The 23,259-nt window shown below is 42.5% G+C and overlaps 2 protein-coding genes across 3 annotated transcripts; one reads left to right on the top strand and one right to left on the bottom strand.

The window, feature by feature from the left end:
- The first annotated feature begins 3,418 nt into the window (after positions 1 to 3,418).
- PCSK9 (proprotein convertase subtilisin/kexin type 9) lies at positions 3,419 to 15,253 on the top strand. Of its 2 annotated transcripts, none has more exons than XM_072126995.1 (13): positions 3,419 to 3,671; positions 3,786 to 3,974; positions 5,750 to 5,941; positions 7,864 to 7,987; positions 8,281 to 8,414; positions 8,547 to 8,688; positions 8,887 to 9,083; positions 9,167 to 9,350; positions 9,675 to 9,845; positions 10,604 to 10,752; positions 11,501 to 11,678; positions 11,768 to 11,949; positions 13,315 to 15,253. In XM_072126995.1, exons 2-13 carry the CDS (start codon positions 3,795 to 3,797, stop codon positions 13,510 to 13,512), a joined length of 2,031 nt encoding a protein of 676 aa, XP_071983096.1. In that variant the 5' UTR covers positions 3,419 to 3,671; positions 3,786 to 3,794; the 3' UTR covers positions 13,513 to 15,253. The 2 variants fall into 2 exon arrangements, with proteins under 2 accessions (XP_071983096.1, XP_071983097.1); XM_072126996.1 differs by having other exon boundaries at positions 3,762 to 3,974.
- Positions 15,254 to 15,981: 728 nt separating this feature from the next.
- On the bottom strand, positions 15,982 to 23,234 carry CENPL (centromere protein L). The gene is made up of 5 exons (XM_072128773.1): positions 23,076 to 23,234; positions 21,380 to 21,553; positions 20,519 to 20,770; positions 19,512 to 20,054; positions 15,982 to 16,556 (listed from the first exon to the last, which is right to left on the bottom strand). Exons 2-5 carry the CDS (start codon positions 21,548 to 21,550, stop codon positions 16,482 to 16,484), a joined length of 1,041 nt encoding a protein of 346 aa, XP_071984874.1. The 5' UTR covers positions 21,551 to 21,553; positions 23,076 to 23,234; the 3' UTR covers positions 15,982 to 16,481.
- Between the last annotated feature and the right edge of the window lie 25 nt (positions 23,235 to 23,259).

Genomic DNA, 23,259 nt, shown 5'->3' with positions numbered 1-23,259 from the left:
ATCTTTGATGTCTATGGCTTCCAGAAAGTTCTCAAATCTGCTTATCCATTTTCTCCCGTTGTGAGCTAGGTTGTTGCTATCAGTAGTATCAAATTTGGAGAACACATGTAGCAGGCAGAGATGAATTCCATCAGAAACTTCTTTTATTATAACATGTGCAGTCAGACATCCATCATTTCTTCTCCTAGCTCCCAGCAAACCACACCCCCTAACTTCCTGTCACATGTTCTCATTTCTAAAAGAGACATGTATGCGTGCTGTATGTTACAAGTGCCATTAGGACTTCCAAAAAAAATACAATTTCTGGGAGCTTAGGGAGGCAACTAATGCTATAAAACTCCTCTTATCCTTTACTATAAGTATAGGAAAAGGATCTCACCTAGTAATTCCTAGACCTAACATTGTTCAGGGAGCAGCATAATCATCAATGGTGGAAGGAGTTTGTCCCCCACCAGACTACTATCCAGAACTTCTAATGCTAGAGACTGGGTCGCAGGGAACATGGCCGACATATTGAGGCAGATTTACTTACGCAGTCATCGGAGTCCACAGAAAGTGCATTGTCTGACTATAATGCGCTGTGCGGCGATTCACCAACATCATGCGCCCGATATCCTGCATGTGTCGCTTCCCCGCTCAGGTCACCATCTTTTTAGTGGTGCATGTAAGTGCATTGTCTTGCGACACAATTTGAAAGTTTCATTCTGTGCTCAGTCCAAATCAGTCGGACTGTCCGATGGCACGGTCCCCTTTTTCTCACTGTTCTGTGTAGGAGTCTTCTGCACTTACACAGAAGCAGACACAGCTCTTCTCACTGTTCAGCTACATATAGAGAGCAACATCACATGACCTCCCGCTCCTCACTCCAGAGTGAGCAGGAAGCAGCAGCCCCTACTCTCATTGAAGCAGCTGTGGGAGGCATTTATCAGTATTTGTACAGCAGCTTTTTGATGCACATCCAATGCACTTGCATGCTCTAGGAAGAAGATGGTGAACTCTGTCGGAACTGAGCGGGGAAGTGACACTTGCAGGATATCGGGTGCACGAACTTAGTGAATGTCGTCGGACAATGCACTTTCCGGAACTCCGAGCATTCACTGCTGAACATTGCACTTGTCTGCAGAGATGGTACATCTGGGTATTCTGGAGTCTGTGGATTTGGTGTTCCTCCTTAGCCTTGGGGTGACGGAAATGTGTTATTGTGCTCTTCATCTGCCCTGAGAAGATTAATAAAGGGTTAAGAGAGTACCATCCTGTAGATTTCCATCCAAAAAAAAGTATTTGCATATTTCTGAAAACAGTAAAAGATATCACTGTGTGCCCACTGCAGGACAAGCAAGGTATTACAGGGAGGATGGCATATAGGTAATGAATTTATGACAATTGTTTTCGTATAAACATTTCCGATACAGGATGGAATCCTTATGGTGTTTTTAGCAAAACAAGGTCAGACGGAAAACACTAAAATGCAGTATGGAGGAAGAACGCAATCTGTAGAAACTTACCTAAGAGTACACAACAGTGATGTGTTGCCTGAACTTATGGTATGGCCCCACATTTCTAATGCAGGATAAATAAAATACAATATCAGCTGTTCATTGGCGCAGACTGAAAGGGGAACCTGTCATCAGGATGGTCATTTTTACATGATGAAATGTTTTAATAGCTTCTGGCAAATGCCTTTGTTTTGCTTCTGAATAATGCCAGTGCTTTTTAATTGTTCCTTTAACATTACTTAGCTCCCGGCCAGAAAAGTGTAGTGAGTCCACGAGGGAAAGGGGAGGGGGCAAATTCAAACTAAATTTCTTGTGGTGGTATGCTGACATAAGCTTGGGATGGGAGCAGGGGAGAGGCTGAGGGAAGGGGAGGTCAATGAGTAAGGAGTAGGTAGGAGGCAATGAAGAAAAGATGACTCATGCCTTTTGAACTGCCCACTACCCTGGGACTCAGCACACACGCTGGCAGGGAGCAGGTAATGTTAAAGAAATTATTAAAAAGTGGTTGAATATTCAGATGCTCCACAAACACATTTTAAATCAACATTCCAGAGGCTATTGCAACCTGGTATCATGTGAAAATGACTTTATTGATGACAGGTTCCCTTAAAGCATGTATAAGGTCAATCAAAAGTCCCAGGACACCCTTTAATTTAAAAAATGTAAGAGAAACATATTTATGTACATACCTCAACAAGTGGCCGCCATCTTGAAATCTCAAGGGCCCAAAACCAGGCTGCAGGCAACAAACTTAAGTGAGTAGTTCTTTTACAATTTACTAACTACACCTTGGTGTTATACCCATATCACATCTCCTAATATCCTTCTTTCCACTTGAAACATTTTGTTCTTGTCTCAGAAATTCTCCATAGTTTCTCATACGTGTTCATAATAAATGGATCCAGTGCTTTCAGTTCTGTGTTCAGCACCACCGACAACACATCAAATAGCTGTACGTCCCAGGGAACGTTCCTGGTTGTTGTTGCAAATCTTTGATAACTTTTGAACCACAAGAGATATTACAAATCTGATTGTGACAATTAATTTCTGAGACAATTTTGATCTTCTCTGAAATGCTATATGACAACCTACCCATAGGAAAAAATTGCTGTTGCTCTACTATTGCGGCAGCCATGTCCTGGACATAGACTATTGTTCACTGTAGTATCAGATACGTAATAATCAGATACGTAGATCAGTGGAAGAGGGAGGAGTTTTACATGAGAACAAAGGTGGGGGCTGAGAGCTGAGGAATCTGCAGCACGGACAAGTCACATGTTGTTTTTTGAAATGCATCTAAACCAAAGCCCAACCCCTGGGACTACACAGATGATTCTGTCAGGGTGCAAGATCATTTATAACACACAATTATATTGTAATGCAAATGCTTAGAGAAAGCATAAAGACATATTTGAAATGTAGCTGTAATGGGCTTTTGCGACCTGTATTTAGTGAAAATGAGGTCCCTGGTGACAGGTTCTCTTTACTGTACTAGTGCAGCTGAGTCTTACAGGGTAAGATATATAGCACCAAAGCCATACAAAATAACAGCAATGATCATTTTTACCCTTCAGTTAAAAAATGTCTCCACATGATGCGCTGCTTGTGGCGGAAGCATCCTGGAAATAGGACAAGACAAGAATTTAGTGAAATGAATACCTCATCCAGAGCTGAAAAAAATTAACATGTGCAGAGATTTAGAGATCAAAGGCAAAGCTTTAAAAATTAGCTTCGGAGGATATGCAAAATGATTCCAAAAATAGCAGGAATGATGAGCAGAGCAGTGGGCATGAAGATAATTGGAGATTGAATTAAAAAGGGGGCAGGAAATAGAAACATATTGCTTGCAGCTCCCAAAATGTGAAGGGGGGGGGGGGTGTCTAGTAGTATCGGAGGGCAGAGGTTCTGTGTGGGAGTAGATGCCTCCAGCTTGTGTTTGTACATGAATTTTGGTAGGAGTGGAGGGGCACTGCATGCACAGTCCTGCGCCTGTTCCCATGAGGGGGGTGGCATTAAACCCTAAACATACAAGCTTTCTCTTTTGTAATTCGACTCTACGAATGAGGTTTAGCAAAACCAGGTAATCAGTAACCAGACTGGATCATCCGATGAGACAAGAGGTGGTGTGATTCTGCTTCTCCCCACCCAAAAACCAGGCAGCAGGCGTCAAACTTAGTGAGTACTTTTTTTTTCACGATTTACTATCTACACCTTGGTGTTATTCCAATACCACAACTCCCGATATCCTTCTTTCCTCCTCAATAGCTGATACATATTGTTCTTGTCCAGGGTCCCACCATGATCCTACGGGCCTCCGTCTTGCTATGGACTTGCTGTTTGCTGCTGGGTCCTGTCCAGACTGCAGCAGACGAGAGCGATTACGGAGAAGAAATCGTCCTCACGCTTGCCCTGGAAGAAGATGCCCTGGTTGAAACTGAGAAAAAAACATCTCCGGGGGTTTTCCTGTGGAGTAATAAGGTAAATTCTGTAGTTTTTTTTGCATATTGATGTATGTTTATTTTTACAAAAATTTTAAATCAGTTTTCTCCATGATAAGAGGTCTCATCTGTTGTCCTCCGTCGTCTATCTCTGCTGTTATTAGAAGCGGAAACACAAATAAAATGCACAATAAGCTTCCGACGAAGGGCCAAAGGCTGTTTCTAATTATAGCCCTTACTGCAGAACATTAGTTATATATTTATTACGTGACATCTGACATGGACATAGGTTTTACCGAGGACCAAATTGTCTACGTACAATCATTTTTTGGCCACTCTGTTTTATTGCTTGACCTCATTGACCAAGAAGCGTGTGGATACTTCTCGCACCATGCGAAATGTGGCTTATAAAAGCGTCCTAGAAAATATGTGACCAAATGATGTCATAGAGGATCCAATTTTGCAGAGACAATTTTGAGGATCTAGATATCAAAAATGGTTTCAGGTGGGTGTAGACCATGGTGAGCATGGAAGAAGTCATACATGGGGATGGTCTCCTTAATCTAACAAAGTCTTCCTGATGATCAGAATTTTTGTGACATCTGTAAAAATCCAAATTATAATCCATTCCGTTTAGACTTGATCATGTTACCGGTTCCTTGGTATTACACTATGCCGTTCAATGCGGATAAATATGGTGGCCAATTGACAGGTTATAGAAAGTTTCGGATGAAGACTGGTTGCCAATTTAAGGTGTACAAAAACCTAAAGCCTAAAACCACCATAGTAACTTCTCTCCCTTATGAATTCAAGCATGAGTCCACGTGACGAGCCCTGGAGTGAAAGTGGACCTGGTTCTGACGTCATGGATAGGTCAAAGCTCAGCTGCCCCGTCCCCCCAAGTGTGAACTATACGTGGTTTTATGGAGAGTACATTTTTGACTTTCTGGACAAAAGCTTATTTGCATAACCTTTCCCAAAAAGCAATGCTAAGGCTACTGGCAATCAGTTACATGAGTCACATGGGTTATGAGTTTACTATGATGCACAAGGAATGATATAACAAAAAAGCATAAAAACACTAAATATTCAGACCACTTTCCCATATATATTTGATTTCATGTAATGTCTTAAAATTTACTAGGATTAGTGCTTTTTAGATTTTTTTTTGATAGGCGGATGTATTTGGCTCCTCTTCTTAAATTTAGCATCCCTTAAGCATGTAAAAAAAAAATTTAGAAAATTTTACCTGATTTACTTTGAATTTGACTTTATTTTTCTTATAACTTTGTGATAAAAAATGTAAACAATTTTTCACAAATTGTGCAAAAAAATTCACACATTTTTGAAGACAATTTATTACATATATAAATACTTTTATGGTGCTCTTTATGCATTTGACATAATAGGGCATATTGACTTTCCCGGTCCAGTCGTGATCCTGCGGTGCGTTGTCCGACAAGGATTCGGGTCTTCCGCGATTCACTAAGGTCGTGCGCCCGAGTTCCTGCATCCGTCACTTCCACGCTGAGGTCCGCCGGAGTTCACCTGCTTCTTCCCGGTGCTTGTAAGTCCGTGTCTTGGGACACAATTCCGGGTGTAGTCCGAATCCATCGGGTTGTCCGACGGCCCGCCCCCCCATTTCTGTCACGTGCAAGCCAGTGTTGATGCACCAAAATCCGATCGCGTGCGCCAAAAACCCCTGTTAACTGCAGCGCAAAACGGAAATCGCAGATGGACCGTTAGTAAATGAGCCCCAATGTGCCTCCACTTATCTCTACTACCATTGAATGACCTGAGTATGTTGCTTTGTAGGAAGCCTGGAGAATGTCCGGCCAGTATGTGGTGGTCCTAAAAGACAATGTTCACAAGTCGCAGGTAGAGCGAGTGATTCGTCGGCTGCAGACCAAGGCGGCTAAGCATGGCTACCTGACTAAGATAATCTACACTTTCCATGAACTGTTTCGGGGGTTTGTGGTAAGGATGAGCAGTGATCTCCTGGAGATGGTAAGTACGGGTGGTGATACCCATCTGTCTGGCACTATAGCTAGCTGAGGATTTGGCCACTCACGCCCAAAATAAATATACTCGATGTGATATATTTCCAAGGCACAAACAGCATAAAATCACGACACGTATTTGCTCAGCACGGCAAACATTATAAACTATAAAGGTTAATGGAGTTCATCTTCTGGATTTTACAACCTTATGTTTGGCCATTTAAGAGTCGGTTCATCATACACTGTGTACAGCGGCCTGACAGGTGCCATCCTTCACCTTGTCGTCATATTAAAAGCCATTATTATTCATCCCTTCAGCTAAAGGCTGTGAATTAATAAGGCAAATAATTATACAGTAAGTAATCATGATCTACTTGTCTTCTCGGTAGGAGACTTGGGCTGGGGAAGGAGCAGTATAGACATGACATGATCAGTAGTCATCACTAGATCTATAGACAGCAATGAAAGGAAGTTCTGATTATATTAAGTTACCCCCTTACCACAGGGTAGGTGGGTAACATACTGATCAGTGAGGGTCTGACTACTGGGGGTCCATGTCACAGCCGTTTCTTGCACTAAGCAGGAGGTGTGACTTCAACCATTTGGAACCGGTGTGGGTGTCTCCACCTCCTCCAAATGATACAAGAATTAGTAACATCCAGATCTTTAAGACATGGGTTCCATTAATAACGAAAGTGGCGCACAGGATTACTTGGCTGAGGCAGCGTGGTGACATCAGATGATGTATGGAGCCCAGTTCTAGTGCTTCATAACTGTAGAGAGTATTTCTAGTATTGTTTATTTGTAAGGAGGTTAGTTCTGGAGCTGTGTTACTGTATGAAGCTTGGTTCTGGTGCTGTATTTTTTAACAAAGTTTGGTGCTGGTGCTGTTTATTTGTACTGAGCTCAGTTTTGGAGCTGTATTTTTGAACATAACTTGGTTGTGGTGCTGTACTTCTGCACACATTTTGGTTCTAATGCTGTTTATTTGTACTAAGCCCAGTTTGGGAGCTGTATTACTGTATGAAGCTCAGTTCTGGTGCTGTATTTCTGAACATAACTCAGTTGTGGTGCTGTACTTCTGCACACATTTTGGTTCTAATGCTGTTTATTTGTACTGAGCTCAGTTCTGGTGCTGTATTTCTGAACATAACTCGCTTGTGGTGCTGTACTTCTGTACACATTTTGGTTCTAATGCTGTTTATTTGTACTGAGCCCAGTTCTGGAGCTGTATTTCTGAACAGATCTTGGTTCTGGTGCTATTTTTCTACACAGAACTTGGTTCTGTTGCAGTTTATTTATACCGAGCTCAGCTCTGGTACTGTATTTATGTACTGCACTTTAATTATAATTCATGGGAGACACTTTTAGGGACACTGTACATATTTAAATTAAAGGGGGGCACTGTATATGCAAAAATTAATTTATAGGGAGCATTGTATATATATTTATTTTTTTCAATTTGAGGGGGAAAACCGTTTATAATTGTTAGAATTAATTTGGTGGGATTTGTATATATAATTTTAACGACTTTGGGGCTGGCAATTATCCAAATAATGTACAGGCGGTACCCTACTTAAGGACACCCGACTTACAGACGACCCCTAGTTACAGACGGACCCCTCTGCCCCCTGTGACCTCTGGTGAAGCTCTCTGGATGTTACTATAGTCCCAGACTGCAATGATCAGCTGTAAGGTGTCTGTAATGAAGCTTTATTGATAATCCTTGGTCCCATTACAGGAAAAAAATTTAAAACTCCAATTGTAACTGGGACAAAAAAAAAATTTGTCTAGAACTTCAATTATAAAATATACAGTTTCGAATTACATACAAATTCAACTTAAGAACAAACCTCCGGACCCTATCTTGTACGTATCCCGAGGACTGCCTGTATTACCATTGAAAATGATTTCTCGTTCCTCTTTTAGGCCCTGAAGCTGTCACATGTAGATTATATTGAAGAGGATTCCTATGTGTTTGGCCAGACTGTGCCATGGAACCTTGACAGGATTGTCCCCTCTCCGCATGTAGCCAACCACTTCAACCCCCCAAGTAAGATTTTTATTATCATTAGTATTGTTTATGTGTTTGTTACATGTCCATTACTCTTAGGCGACATTCACACGACCGTTGGGGGACGTATATACGTCCCCCATAGGCTGGCAATGGGCTTACGGAGCGGTCCGGTGCAGCACACGTACATGGGCCATGTATCTCTATGGAGAGGGGAGTGGTAACCCCTGCGCCACTCCATTCCATCAACGCGAATGTATGCCCGCCGTGGTACGGCCCGGTGGGCATGCGTGAGTGCGAATGTAGCCTTACACTGTCTATCTTCTCCTTAGATACCGGAGAGTCTGTGGAGGTGTATCTCCTAGACACCAGCATACAAAGCAACCATAGGGAGATTGAAGGGAAAGTTCAAGTTACAGAATTTGAGAATGTTCCTGAGGAAGATGGGACCAGATTCTATCGACAGGTCGGTTATAGCGTTCACATTGCGATTACACACATACTGATGATTGCTCGGGTCACCATTTTATAAACCCTTTAGTAGCAATGATAATTTAATATTTTTTCCAATATAAAAGTGTGTTTTTTTCCCTTAAAGGCCAGTAAATGTGAGAGCCATGGGACCCACCTAGCCGGGGTGCTCAACGGGAGAGACGCTGGTGTGGCCAAAGGTGTAAATCTGCGGAGCTTACGTGTATTGAACTGTCAGGGTAAAGGGACTGTGAGTGGAAGTTTAATGGGTATGTACTGGTTGTTATCAATGCTGCTTACTTTTAGCACAGTATCCCCCTTGTGGTGGATGTCCCTGCATGGAATAACGCCCCTTTTGTTCATCTTTGGTATTACAGCCGACTTCATTTAAGAGCAGCAATATCTGATAAAGGCAACAATGCTGCTCTTTTTTAATACTAGTTATATTGTTTTTGGATTTTTTGCAGGTCTGGAGTACATAAAGAAAGCTCTGACTGAGCAGCCATATAGTCCCCTGATTGTTCTCATCCCTTTTGTCGGAGGGTTCAGCCAAACGCTCAATATGGCCTCCCGGGTGCTTATCAAATCCGGAGTAATCATCATTGCCGCCGCTGGGAACTACAAGGACGACGCTTGTCTGTACTCCCCAGCTTCAGAACCAGAGGTGAGTATAAGTCTATAGCAGATGATACTGAATGGGACACAAATATACAATCATCTTATAATATTGATCAATCGCATTTATAGGTCATTACAGTCGGAGCCACCAACTATGAAGACCAGCCAGTAACGATGGGAGTACTTGGCACTAATTTTGGCAATTGTGTTGATATGTTTGCTCCGGGTGATGATATTATCGGCGCATCCAGTGACTGCAGCACTTGTTTTACGTCTAAGAGCGGAACATCTCAAGCAGCCGCACATGTGGCAGGTATGACCGGCTATTTCTATGGAGTTCATTGATTGGTTTAGTTCACTTTGAGTTTTGGAGAGGTTTATATTAATCTACGGAATTGTTAGTGTCCTCCTCGTTATATATACATTACCATGGCATGATCCTCGCCCCTTTGGGTTTCATTAAATGGCTTTATATATTATAGTATTTGGTGTATTTTTAAGGATTTTATTTACAAGTTCACTCTACTCTTCTCTGCTTGGGCATTTGCCCCTCGATCAGCACGCACCACCCATTATTGCACTTTTTTTTAGCATTATTAGGATGCCACTGACCGCTCTATCCATGGCTCTATTTTAGGTATCGCAGCAATGATATTAAATGGAAAGTCGGACCTGACGGTAACAGAATTGAGGCAAAGACTTATTCACTTTTCTACCAAGAATGCCATTAACGAAGCCTGGTTTCCTGACGATCAGCGGCTCATCACCCCGAACCGGGTGGCTGGATTACCCGTCAAATTTGTTAATGGCAAGTTACTTAGCATGTGCCCTGTATATGCTCCAATTTATACAATGTAAATAATATGATATTATGAGACAATCTTCATGTATATCCCCACACTGCTATAGATGTGACTTTGCAGTAAAATGGATCCTAATAGGAAAATATCCAAATAGAGAGGAAGGAAAGATCAGGAGCTAGAATGTAGTTTTATAAGGTGTCTGCAGAATAAGGTTAGTGACTCAAGAGGATAATAATTCTAGATAAACTTTTATCATAACTGTGTTCTTTGTTCTTAGAAATTTACTTTCGGTAGTTTGCCAAGTAGGTGTCACCAGTAGGGTGACCCTACACTGGAAGCAGTGATTGGGCATCCACGCTGTGCATGGAAACCCATATACAACTGATACCACCCATTTGGCTAACTGCGCATAATTACTAGATGACCATTGTTCATAAACAGATAAAGATCACATGACCCTCCATCTGCGGCCATTTTAGGGAAAGGAATGTCTGGCTGATGAGGTAAAAGACAAGAGGTCTATAATAATAAAGTGGTTCAGATTTAATGTTTATTTAGATGTATATTGGTAATTAACCTAATATCCTGCCCCCTTTACACACACATTACAAAAAACATGAGCTAAAGTGGCCAACCCCTTTAAAATTAAGCCTCAGTTCTATGCTCATGTATATTGACACTTAAAGAGGCAGCTGTGTTTTCCTATAGTCAGAATCCATCTTAAAATCATCTTATTGCAATGCATCCTTATTTCTTCTCTTAGATGAACAACTTTTGTGTCGAACAGTTTGGTCAAAACCATCCGGCTTTGCCCGTACAGCAACCACATCTGTGCAGTGCACCGGCAATGAGGAAATGTTCAGCTGCTCCAGCTTTTCTAGAAATGGTAAAAGAAAAGGGGAACAGGTGGAGGTAGGTACAAAAAATCCACACATTAATATATGACACAGGTGTCAAACACCAGGCTTTGTGTTATCCGACTCTCTGTGCCTGTGCTGTGCTAAATGGATGTACAGCATAGGGGCTAGGTACCTCAATACTCACCTCTCCCCGCTCCCCCGAAGCTGCAGCAGACTTCTTCTCCTGTACATTTGTATGTGCGGACTCTGAAACCCACAGACATGGTGATATTATGATGTCTACAGCCCCCGCACACGGGAGGCTTTGGAGATGCGGGCCGCGGTGATTTAAAGTTTGCCTAACCCAAAGCGAGGGCTGCCCGGGCCACCTCAGATCTCAAATTCATAAAGAGAGACTGCCGCGATGAGAGGTGCCTGAAAATTAAGATTGCAAGCCATGTTCGTTTAATTAATCCCTACGGGGTCACTGCACTGGCTCCTGAGTGGCTCAAGTACTTCAGTTTTTAGGCGCTGCACCCGATCAGAAGTTCAATGAGTGGCTTCCTTATTGGCCCGGTCCCATGACCACCTGGCACTTTTGGCCGAGCGCAATGCCAAAAAACTAAATATGGGAGCCAGAGCACGTTATTTGTTCTGTGATTCAACCCCTCCATATTTGTAGAAAACTCCATTAAGAGACAGACTTCTCCTACCCGGCTGTAAGTCCATGTCATGTCCCAGGGTTGTGGATGCTACAAATTCCTCTATATTGGAGCAAAACTTACATGGATCAATTCACAATAATAATCTTTACCATGCAGGATAAAGACGGTAAGAAAATCTGCACCGCGCACAACGCCTTTGGCGGAGATGGAGTCTATGCGATCGCTAGATGTTGTGTTTGGCCAAAAGCAAGCTGCAGCGTTAATGCGAGTACCACAGACCGGGCCAACACCATGTCTGCTGCCAGCTGCTCACAGGAGGACCATGTTCTGACTGGTATCTACTCTATGCATTGTTCTTCACTACAACATAAATAGGATTTGTTTTACATATGACAAGTAACCCTTTCCTTCTCTGTGGTTCAGGTTGTAGTTCCCATTCTCTGAGTGGCCATTTCAGTAACCACGTGAGGCCGGCACACAGCTCCGGGGACAGAGATCCTGTATGCATTGGGAAAAGCGGAATAACTTCTCATGCTTTGTGTTGTCATGCTCCAAGCATCTCTTGCAAAGTTAAGGAACACTTTCCCGTGGGCTTCACAGAGAAGGTAAGAGTCCTGGCACCCATGGACACGCCACCCCTCCAAGACTCGGTTACGCTCCTGGTCAAATAGGCAAAACCAGAGGCATCTCTAACCCGTATGATAATTTGCCATTGTACATTTCTAGAGAAACACTTCTTCATAGACATGTTGAGTCTTGTCAGTATTCACATTCACTAAACCCTCCTGTACACAAATGCTGCAGTGGGTAAATCCTATTGAGAACTGACAGTACCACTGCTGCACTGTACATGTACACCGGAATTTGGAATGGGGGCATAAGGAGCCTGTAACTCATACAAGTCCACCACCTATAGTTAAAGTTGATCCTTTTTGGCCAATACACCTAAAAACAAGATGAGAGAAATCAAGGATTATATTTAAAAAATTGTCTTTATTAGAAATATAGAATTAAAAATTCATAAAATATATTCCAGATGAGACAATAGGGACAGCCAGGTAACGAGCCCAAATAATCATTAATAGCATAAATATGTAAATGTAAAAATGCAAATAATATGCAGTAGCTCAATATAAGACCCTCATGAAAGATACAAAGTAAACAGGTAAATATAGCAGCTTATCTGTATGGTTATATGTATCATATATCACAGCTGCACATTATAGCAATATCTACCTAATATCCCACCTACTCAGAGACAGGGGTATCCCGGGAATGTACCGTAATTAGTCAGAAATCAGAGCTTCAGTAGTTGGATTTTATGATTTACAAATTTTATGGCCTCTCTAAAGTATGCAGAGTTATCATCAAGATGGCCGCTACTGGAAACTACAAGTCCCATGATCATTTAATTCTCAGTAACTCCTCCTCCCGCTTATGCGCTGCTCCCAGTGATGATGTAACAGAAGGTCCTGCTCTGTTACCATAGTAATGATGTGTAACTGCCATCACTGCACATTACCTCACTGAGATGACGTCTCACCACAACACTGGCCATAGTGGATGCACTGCAACCAACCAACTACAGCCAAAAGTAGTGGTGATCACATGACCTGCCCAGGCAGGTGCAGGACATGTGATATGGACATGTGACCAGCGGCCATCTTCTGTCCTGTGTCTCCTCCCTCGGAGGAAATCAACGGACTGATTAAAGGGCCGGTAGCATTTTAACTCTTCATTACATTTTTTATCTACAGCATTTTTATGCTAAAATTTTAAATAACAACTAATTACACATTAGCTTCTATTTTAAGGACCCATTTGTATATGAATTATGCTGATTCTTGGAATAGCCTTTTAAATACCATTGAGTAATTTGTATATCATGGTAAAGACAGGAGGGTCATTTTGGCCATATTTTACAATTACTCTGTACATGAGTTTGAACATCTTGCTTTTCCCCGTTTCAGGTGACCGTGTCATGTGACGATGGCTGGACCCTAACCGGTTGTAATGCCTATTCCCGGGGATCTAACATTCTGGGAGCTTATCCTATTGATGACACATGCGTCGTATTAAATCCAAAGGGTGGTAAAGGAGCGGCAGCCATCGCTATATGTTGCAAGAATGCGAATACAGAAGAGAGTCAGAATTCTAACTATAGGTGAAAGCACCAGCGCGCCATCGACATCATCCACACCATATTCAGTACCAGAGTCCAGTCCGATATTCTGCAACCTGAATATGGAGCTCTCCGGCTGATGTAACACGACATGACACGACATCCCAATAGTCGGCGAATCATGGTTTACAATCCATTGTTTTATATCACTAATATTTTTCATTTGTTTTGTTTTTTTTATCGTATACATGGTCAACGATTATCCCAGGGGTTGTATAAGCTAATAAAAAGATTCCTGCTACAGACGGCGCCAACCCCTTTTTCACAGGTTTCCCCGTCAATATTGGTCAATTTAGCAGGGGTCTCTAATAACTATTAATCCAGTGGTGGTCGACAGAGTCATTCGGAATGAAAAATAGGATTTAAAATGTTTTAAAAGTAACTTGCAAAACAGAAATGAAAAAAAACAAACAAACAAAAAAAAAACCAACAACAACTTATTCAGCAATTTAATCTCAATTTATGTTTGTAAGGGTAAAATATATTGTGGAATAGTGGAGTTTTCCTTTAAATGTGTTGTTTTTCACTATTTGTAACCCTCAAAATATAGAGAGACAAACTCATGATCCCTGCGGCTACTGCACAGGGGGAGGGAAGTTATGTAACCTGAAGGTTTAGATATGTCCTGCAATGTTTTGCTTAGCCTGGATGCACACTTAAAGGGCATCTAGGACCAGGATGAAGGGCTGTATGCAAATGAGCCCGAGGGGCTCCAGGCTACATTAACTCATAAGCAGCCTGTAGCCTCTGAGGCTCATTTGCATACAGTCCTTCATCCTGGTGCTAGATGCCCTTTAAGGAAATCCGTAGATATTCAGAAGAAATGGATCATCAACTCCACCTAGACACATATAAAACGAATAAAGATCAAATAAATAATTAATAGTTTTATACGTATTTTGGTGGAGTTGCTGATCCGTTTCTTTTGAATATGTCCTGTTTTTACACACTGTTGGCACGCCAGCTGTAGAATCGTGCATTTTGGATCGTATGTTACTTAAGGAAATCTACCCTCAAAATCCATCATGATAAACCAGGGACACTTACTCATAGATCCAGGCGCCGGGACTGTGGTAATCTTCTTATATTTGTTATCCATGGCATTCTCCCTTCTAAAATCAACTTTTAAAATGGGGCTAAAGAGTCTGAGGTCTCACCCTACCTCCTGCTCTCTCAGGACTTCTGCCGTAATCACTTCCACAAGTGCAGAGGGAGGATGATGAGACAGTGTAACAGTTAGTAAAGCCAGAACAGAGAAAGGCCAGGGTAGCTTAGGCTCATTAGAATAATTTTACAAGTTGACTTAAAGAGAAAAGGAGGCCATGGATAACAAATATAAGAAGATTACCACAGTCATAATGCCTGGATCAATGAGTAAGTGGTTTGTCACTAATTTGGTAGATTCCTTTAAACATATTATTTTGGTTGTGTTCTAGCCACAGTCCCATGTATTTCTATGGGCTCTCACACAAGAGTGAGCCGACTGCCGGAGCGGAAAATTTAGGAGTAGGCCCTATTCCTACCTTATTACCTAGTGGACATCACACACTGATGACACAAGTAATGGATCACAGAGGGTGAGGACATGCGACTCCATTATTTGCCGTCATCATCATTAGCTCACATGATCATTTGTATTAAATCTTTTTAACCCTCAACCAAAAAGTCTGTTTTGTACTTTATATATTTATTTGCAGTAGATTTGTACAAAAAGATTTTTCATTAAAAAATTTATGTAAAAAAAAAAATGCCTGTGTGGATGTAGTGTTTTCTCCTCCATCAGTCACTATTACACCCAAGCACCAGACGTGGACTCTGAAGATCACCAAGGACGGATTCACAGACCGTTTTTGGTTTGGATGTGATTGAAATAGTCCAAAAACCCCGATTCACATCCGCAGAACACAACAGAGGCTGAGCCTTGGTGGTTTCATACCGCTTATGATGGTGGGGTCACGATGAATATAGTGGTGGTCTTCTATGTGCTCGGCCTCTCTACTCAGCTGTACGAGACTTCTTTGTACTGCTTTCTGCACATAGAGATGAACGGAGCTTTCTGAATCTTAAAAGTTTACCATATATACTCGATTATAAGCCAACCCGGGACCCCTAATTATAACACAAAAAAACTGGAGTAATCAAGTATAAGCGAGGGTGGAAAATGCATTGGTCACAGCCTTCCCCCCCCCCCCCCCCCCCCAGCATGTAGCCTGCCAGCCCCCTCTAGCATACAGCCAGCCCCTGCCCCCTATATAATGATTAAGGGGGGGTGTTGTGTCCTCCTCTATCCATCGTGGCTCCAGCATCAGTTCTGTGTTCCCACGCGGTCCATCGCAGGCACCATGACGATAGGCGTACACATTAGAAGGTCAGCGGGCGGTGGAAGGCGAGTACACTTTTTTTCTTGATTCGAGTATAAGCCAAGTTTATACTTGAGTATATACGGTACAATGTATCTGATTTGCAATCAAATTTATTCCACATACAGGACAAAGGACACACATAAAATACTGTAAGACCACGAGGTTTAAAACAAACTCAAAGTGCTTTGTCATTAATGGGTTGACGTTCAGTGTCACGGGGACAGTGGTAATTCATAGATGGTGCAAAGTGTCTATTCACACAACTGGATGCAAAAAGCGGTTGTGGAAAAAGGATTTCATTTTCACAGCCGATTTGCATCAGTCTTTACAAAAAAAACGGCCATGTGAATAAGCCACCGAGCTACTTCCAGCTCATTCCTATAGTGCAGGCTGCAAGATTAAAAGCAGGGATGTCCTAGTTGTGGTGGGCAACACCTAAAACGTCCATAAATAAGTATTTAATATGTACAGGAATTCACAGCCGCACAGACAGAATAAAAATAGGAAGGCCGCGGCAATACACGTAACATGTCCATGGGAGTCAGTAGGGGCCTGAACATTGCGGATCAAGTCTCCATGCAAGTCCTTGTCTCTAATACTGGATGTTATTGACGGCCAGCTCCGTGATGAATCCCAGCACTCGTATTAGGTAGTCCTTACTGAGGAACTGGGGAGAAAAAGAACAAGAGGATGCGATTATTGGGAAGGAAAAATCTAACTTTTAAAGTCAATAAATTAGATACACCTTTCCAGTTTCTGTATTTTTACGACTATAAAAATTGCACTGAAGGCATCAAAACTATGAAATAACACACGGGGAAGTATATGCGTAACAAAACAAACAAAAAAAGTGTGAAACAACTGAAAATATATGTCTTATATTCTATGTTCTTCATAGTAGCCATCTTTCGCTTTGCACACTCTTGGCATTTTCTTGAGGAGATACAAGAGGTAGTCACCAGAAAAGGTTTTCACATCACAGGTGCCCTGGCAGGTTTAATAAGATTTCTTGTCTTATAAATGGGGCTGGGACCATCAGTTAAAAAAGGGTTTTATAAAATGTCCCCAAGTGCAGTTCCAAAATCCATCAAGTGCTACAAAAGGAACTGGCTAACGAGGACTGTCCCAGGAAAAGAAGACCAAGAGTCTGCCTCAGAAATTGCAGGTAACAGCAGCTCAGATTAGAGACCAGGTCACTGCCGCACAGAGGTCTAGCAGAAAGATCTCTACAACAAGTGGTAAGAGGAGACTGTGTGCAGCAGCCTTCATGGTAACATAGCTGCTAGGAAACCACTGCTGAGGACACACAACAAGCACAATAGACTTGTTTGAGCTAAAGAACACGAGGAATGGACATTAGATCTGTGCTTTAGGCTATAGTCACAAGTGTGTACCTGACGCACCCATCTTTTCCCGGGTACGGAACTTGCCTGCCTATGGGGACATATAAATGCCGACCATATATACATCCCCCAATGGCCGTATGAAGGAAGTCATAGTCTGACCACCGTGTGTTTGTGCGACACAGAAAAGGCAGACAAATGGACTCTACATGCCTGGCTCCCACCATAAAGCATGGAGGTGGATTTGTGATGGTGTGGGGGGTGCTTTGCTGGTGACACTGTTGGGGATTATACTGAACCAGCTTGGTTACCCAAGCATCTTGCAGCGGCTGCTATTCCATCCGGTTTGTGTTTAGTTGAACCATAATTTAATTTTTCAACAGAACAATGACCCAAAACACACCTCCAGGCTGCGTAAGGCTTATTTGACCAAGAAGGAGAGTGATAGGGTGCTATATCAGATGACCTGGCCTCCAGTCACCAGGCCTGAACCCAGACAAGAAGGTTTGGGGTGAGCTGGACTGCAGAGTGAAGGCAAAGGGCCAAGTGCTAAGCATCTCTGGGAACTCCTTCAAGACTGTTGGAAGACCATTTCAGGTGACTACCTCTTGAAGCTCATCAAAAGAAGAGAATGCAAAGAATGTGTAAAGCAGTAATCACAGCAAAATGAACCTATAACTCCACATGTGTTAATTCATAATTTTGATACCTTCAGTATGAATATACAATTTTTAAGGTAATGAAAATACAGGAAACCGTTTGGTACAGAAGAACAATTTGGTGCAAATTCCGCGTCCTGAGGGAGTGCATGTACCACAGGATTGGGTGCACATGGGTGACACATCAGATTTCAGGCTGAATTTTAAATGCACATTGGATGCAATCTGTAAATACACTTACAGATCAATTTTCTCATTAAACTCCTATGAGACTTCCTGAGCACAGGGGGACAACAATCCGGTCAGTGAGGAGGAAGGGGTTGTACTAACTTTTCAAGTTTCATGCCTACACAAGCCCCAAATAAAATAATCATACGTTATATATTATGAGCCACGTCGGAGGCTGCTCACTATAAAAACGTGCTCTCTATAGATAACACTCTATACTCTAAGTGTATAGTTCTATGAATAAAGTGATAAAACACCAGAGTCGTCTTATACATCATTAGAGGCAGGAAGTCTGTAAAAAGCAGATAAGTTTGTCCACTTAGGGCAGTGGTGACGGACCTATGACGCAGGTGGCAGAAGTGGTACTCAGAGCCACCTCCGTGGGTGCATCGCCCTATCAGAGTTTTTTCAGATAGAGTGACTCCGGGCATCCTGCTGCAGTCCCGGGTAGCTCAGGATAAGCTGCATTCAGTCCTATTTTAAAGCCACACTTCCTTTGACCAATTATCATTGGACCTCGTGCCCCTTTATCCTCCTTGTGCAAGGGGACCGTCGAGGGAAGCTGCAATCCAAAACCCCCCTCCTTCTTTCCCCTGTATTGGTGTCCAAAGAAGATGCTTTTATCAGCTGAGGGGAGCAATATTTTTTATTACATTTCCAGGTCAGCACTTTGTGATAAATAAGTGGGTATTTTGCTGTGGTTTGGGGACACTCCATAACGGTCTTAGGGTACCTGCACATGCTGATGAATGACTGCCCCGGTCAGTGTTCAGCATTTGCATTGCAAAAGATGATGTCCACACAACAATCAGGCTACTTATTTGCAGTAGATGAAAAATCCACAGCTGAGAGAAGCTTATGCTGCAGGTTTTTTTATGCACAGGTTGTATATGATTATCACAGCGACAGTATTGGGCCGCATGCACACAACCTTATGGAGGAGGCGGGCAGCAACATGATGCACGCCATCAGTAGCGCAGCTCGGCGACCATACCCAGTAGAAGTCATTGTGCCAGATTTAGTCGCAGTCCCTGTGCGTGAGGCTTAAAGAGGACCTGTCACCCATAATTTCGTCACTAGGAACTGCTTACTAGTGCCGAAATTACGGGCGACAGGTCCTCTTTAAACACTGTGTGACGAATCCACAGATACACCCTGATGTTTGCAGATACAGATAAAAGGTATGAGCAGATGCAATAAGCAGATTCTGCAGACCCTAGGGTCTTTCACAGAGCTGAAGCTCCAGTCACTGTCAGTAACACTATATACATAAAGTGCTCTCAGTCAATATGGTCATATTAGTGATCCCCCGACCCAAAAATAAAATCTACTATACTACCACGTAACTGTGCTAACCATTGTTTGATACACAAGAGATGCAAAATCACTCACCTTGACCTTTCCTTCACAATGCGCCGATACCACAGAGGCCGTCACCTTGACAAGTTGTGTCGCTGATAAGTGGATTTTAAAGTGTCTGAAGAAATGTGAATAAAGACACTGAAATAAATGGTCCACCTCCTCTACCGTCACCTCGTCTTTTGATTTATGTATATCGTTCCATAGAGCTTTGAAATCTTCTGCGTGGATGGTGTAGGAAATGTCCATGTGGGGCTCAACGGGCACAGAGAAGATGAGTTCTGTGGCTGGCACATGTCCATGCACTTCATACCCAGTCCACATAACAGCCAACCAGGTCAGGTCGTGAGAACTGATCACTAGTTTACCAAAGCAGCAGTCAAAATTTTTTTGGAACCATGTACCCACTATAGCGGTGAGCGCCTCTGCTCCGTTATACAGGAAGAGCGGAAGGCAAGTAAATGTCTGTGGCACCATATCCAGTATATCGTCCTCTGTGTAGGTCCCGCAAAACAAGCCTGTCCACACAATGCGGTCTTCCGTGCCGGCCTTGGTGAAAGGAGCTTTTGAAGAAATCTTCAGAAGAGAGGAAGGAAGAGGAGAAAAGTCTTAAAATGATTCATTCAATTCCTCACATGAAAATGAAATGAGAAACTCTGAGCTTTTGGAATGAAACATTACACACTGAGGTTGGTCCGTTATTGCGCTGGCTAGATTTCACAGACTGACCACAGTGCAAAGAATAGGACTCCATGCATCATAGTAAAAAATGATGCAAGGAGTCCCTGCTTCCCTAGGATACAGCAGTGTTGAAGCAGTTATGTTCTCATTACGGCAGCAGAAGGGACTCCCTGTGTCATATCAATATGATGCAAAGAGTCCCGTTCGCTGCACAGTGGTCATTCCGTGAAATCTAGCAAGTGCGGGTCCACAAATCACGAACACATATTAGTCAGCTATAAATGAGGATGTTGATCAGATCTATATGGAGAGTAGTCCCTATGGGCAACATATGATCCGATTCAGTGTTTTAGTCTCACCTGAATCAGCAATGCAAGTGGATCTCTGTCCTTTCCCTTGAGCCCAGGTAAACAGGAAAATGTGGCTTTAAGGGTCAGCTCTGAGCCCACTTCAACGGCAAGCCCCTTCTGCTTCTCCGCAGCTATATGTGCAGACAGATGCTTGGAATATTCTTTCAGCCTTGTGTACGTGAATTTATGCATCGGTGTCACGCTGTATAGTGTCCACTGTTTTTGGAGGAGCAGAGCCGCCTTTGCCGGATCAAGAGGCTCCTGAAATCACAAAGAAAGAAAAAATAAATAATAATAATAATAATATTATAGATCAGATTCTTAATGATCATAAACTTACAAAATAATAAATAGTCTATTAGATGGGAAAAACTATTGGGACGATGCCAAATACATGGGAAATAATAACACATTTTAATATAGCATCTGGACTCCTTGCAGCTCTGGTATACAGGTGTATGGACTGGCACAGTATATAGACTATATAACAGTGATGGCTAACCTATGGCACTGGTGCCAGAGGTGGCACTCAGAGCCCTTTCTGTGGGCACTCAGGCCATCACCATAGATGACTCCAGGTATCTTCCTGCAGTCCCAGACAGCCCAGGACTTGCTGTGCACAGAGCTATTTTAAAGTGACAGCTCTAACTGGGACTATTTTTTGCTTTATTGGTGTCCTCAGGTGCTGGTATCAATGAAAACTGTGACAGAGAAGGGAGTATAAATCACAAATTACATTTCTGTGTTGGCACTTTGCGATAAATAATCGGGTCTTGGTTGTAGTTTGGGCACTCGGTCTCTAAAAGGTTCGCCATCACTGCTATATAACATCTATTATATAGATTATAGAGGAAGAAATTGTGGCTCTACCTCTAAGGTGGTGCTCTGCTGGATTTTCCTTTTAGACAAACTTCGACAGGCCGAGCGTCGCCGTGCGGAGGTTAAAGTTCCTGGAGGATACCTCGAGCTGTGAAAGAGGCTGCTCCTTCTTGCTGATGACCTACTTTTTGGGGTGGACACCCCATCACTAGGCGTTTGCATATCCTGCACAAAATAACACAGCATAACTTATTATATGTGAAGCATTAATAACAAGTGCGGAGAAGGAAACAGATTATCCTGCTGGTATTCACATGTATAGAGATGAAAGCCAAAACATTTATATTCCAAACTGATGATTAATTGTTCAGCCTTTCTTCAAAGTATAGTCTTTATTATTATTATTATTATTGGTCTAATAATAATAACATAATAATAAAATAGTAAATAAATATTATTTATCATTGGTTGCTCCTAGTCTTCTATTTTAGGTCTTTCTGAAAGTGTACAGTGTATCGCAATTCTTAGCTGGAGGCAAAAGTATTATCAAACATTCAGGATATTTGGGTGTTGGATTATAAACATATCAGTATGGGCCAGGAATCCAGAAAAAAAAAATCACATGGGGCTGGAGTATGGAAAAGGGAATAGAAAGCAAAAAAAAAATAAAATAAAATAAAATCTAGAGTAGGCCAAAGGAACCAATGGGATCACTTGTTCCATCACTGAGGCCATTGATGGTACTGATTGATCACAGCTAGTCCCATGTCTGCTGAGACTTAGGATTTTCGTTTTTTCCTTATCCCTGCCCCAAATGTTTTTCCATTATTCCTAGAAAATCTCTATGAATAGGGATAACCAACAAATTAAGTTCACAGAATAGGATGGATGAGACCTGTTCTCATCCATGACTGGAGCGGCAAGTGAAGCATGCCTCCTACTGCTCCATTCAATATTATGAATGTAATTATCATAGATTCCGGAATGTTGTGGTCTGCAATTACAGATTCTCCCATAGTACTGAAAGGAGCAGCACGACACATGCTTGACCTGCCACTCCTCCAGCGAGTGCGGGACCCCCTGCTCTCCAGATCTCTGTGGGCCACAGCAGTCAGACCCTCACCAGTCAGCTTTAAGTTGGCCAAAAATCACAATAGTGAATGCAAACTTTAAGAGTGATGGGATGTGTTCAATATCATTTGTTAGAACCTCCACCGATCACGAGAACTGGGATTGTATCAGTCCTGCACATTGTAAAATGTACGGGGCTGGAAAATGAAACCAAATACTGAGCCCAACTATCTCCAGCAATCACACAGACATAGAAAAGTTTATTTTATGGAAAAATCCCTTTAACAGAGGATCAGAATGAATACAGCAGCAGCACAGCCTGTAGCATGCAGCCTCCGCTACAATGTGTTATCTCAGCAATTGCTATGGGAAACATCTATCTCTACCTGCAGCAGGTTATATACAAGGCCAATTTGTCTGATTGTCGGATGATCCCGGTAATAACAGGTGATCAGGTCCGTGGTTACATACACAACACGTATCCATTCCCTTTAATGACTGTATAGTGAAGCAGCACTGCACTGACACACTGTAACGCACTCTGCAGCTCTGAGTAAGATCACAAGCATCCTTTTAAATGAAAAAAAAATACAGTTTAAGCCATAACACGTGCAGAGCTCTCCACATACACCCGCCCCCGCTAGAAGATATAGTTACGTATAAGAATGGTCCTTACAGCAATGCACAGCGCTCCCCCCGCCGCTCAGTGTACACCGGGCGCAGCTCTATCCCTCTCCTCCATTTTGGCGGTTATACTTTTCAAATTTCTGGGACTTCCCGGAAGTTACCGCAGCCCAAGGCGGAAGCGAGGCATGAAACGCAAAACAGACCCTGGTGACGTAATCGAAGAGCGCCGCTGC

The sequence above is a fragment of the Engystomops pustulosus genome, chromosome 10, assembly GCF_040894005.1.
Source record: "Engystomops pustulosus chromosome 10, aEngPut4.maternal, whole genome shotgun sequence".
In the NCBI taxonomy this organism is placed as follows: domain Eukaryota; kingdom Metazoa; phylum Chordata; class Amphibia; order Anura; family Leptodactylidae; genus Engystomops; species Engystomops pustulosus.
Note: the sequence above shows the minus strand (reverse complement) of the source record. Positions and strands in the feature narration are given on the sequence as shown.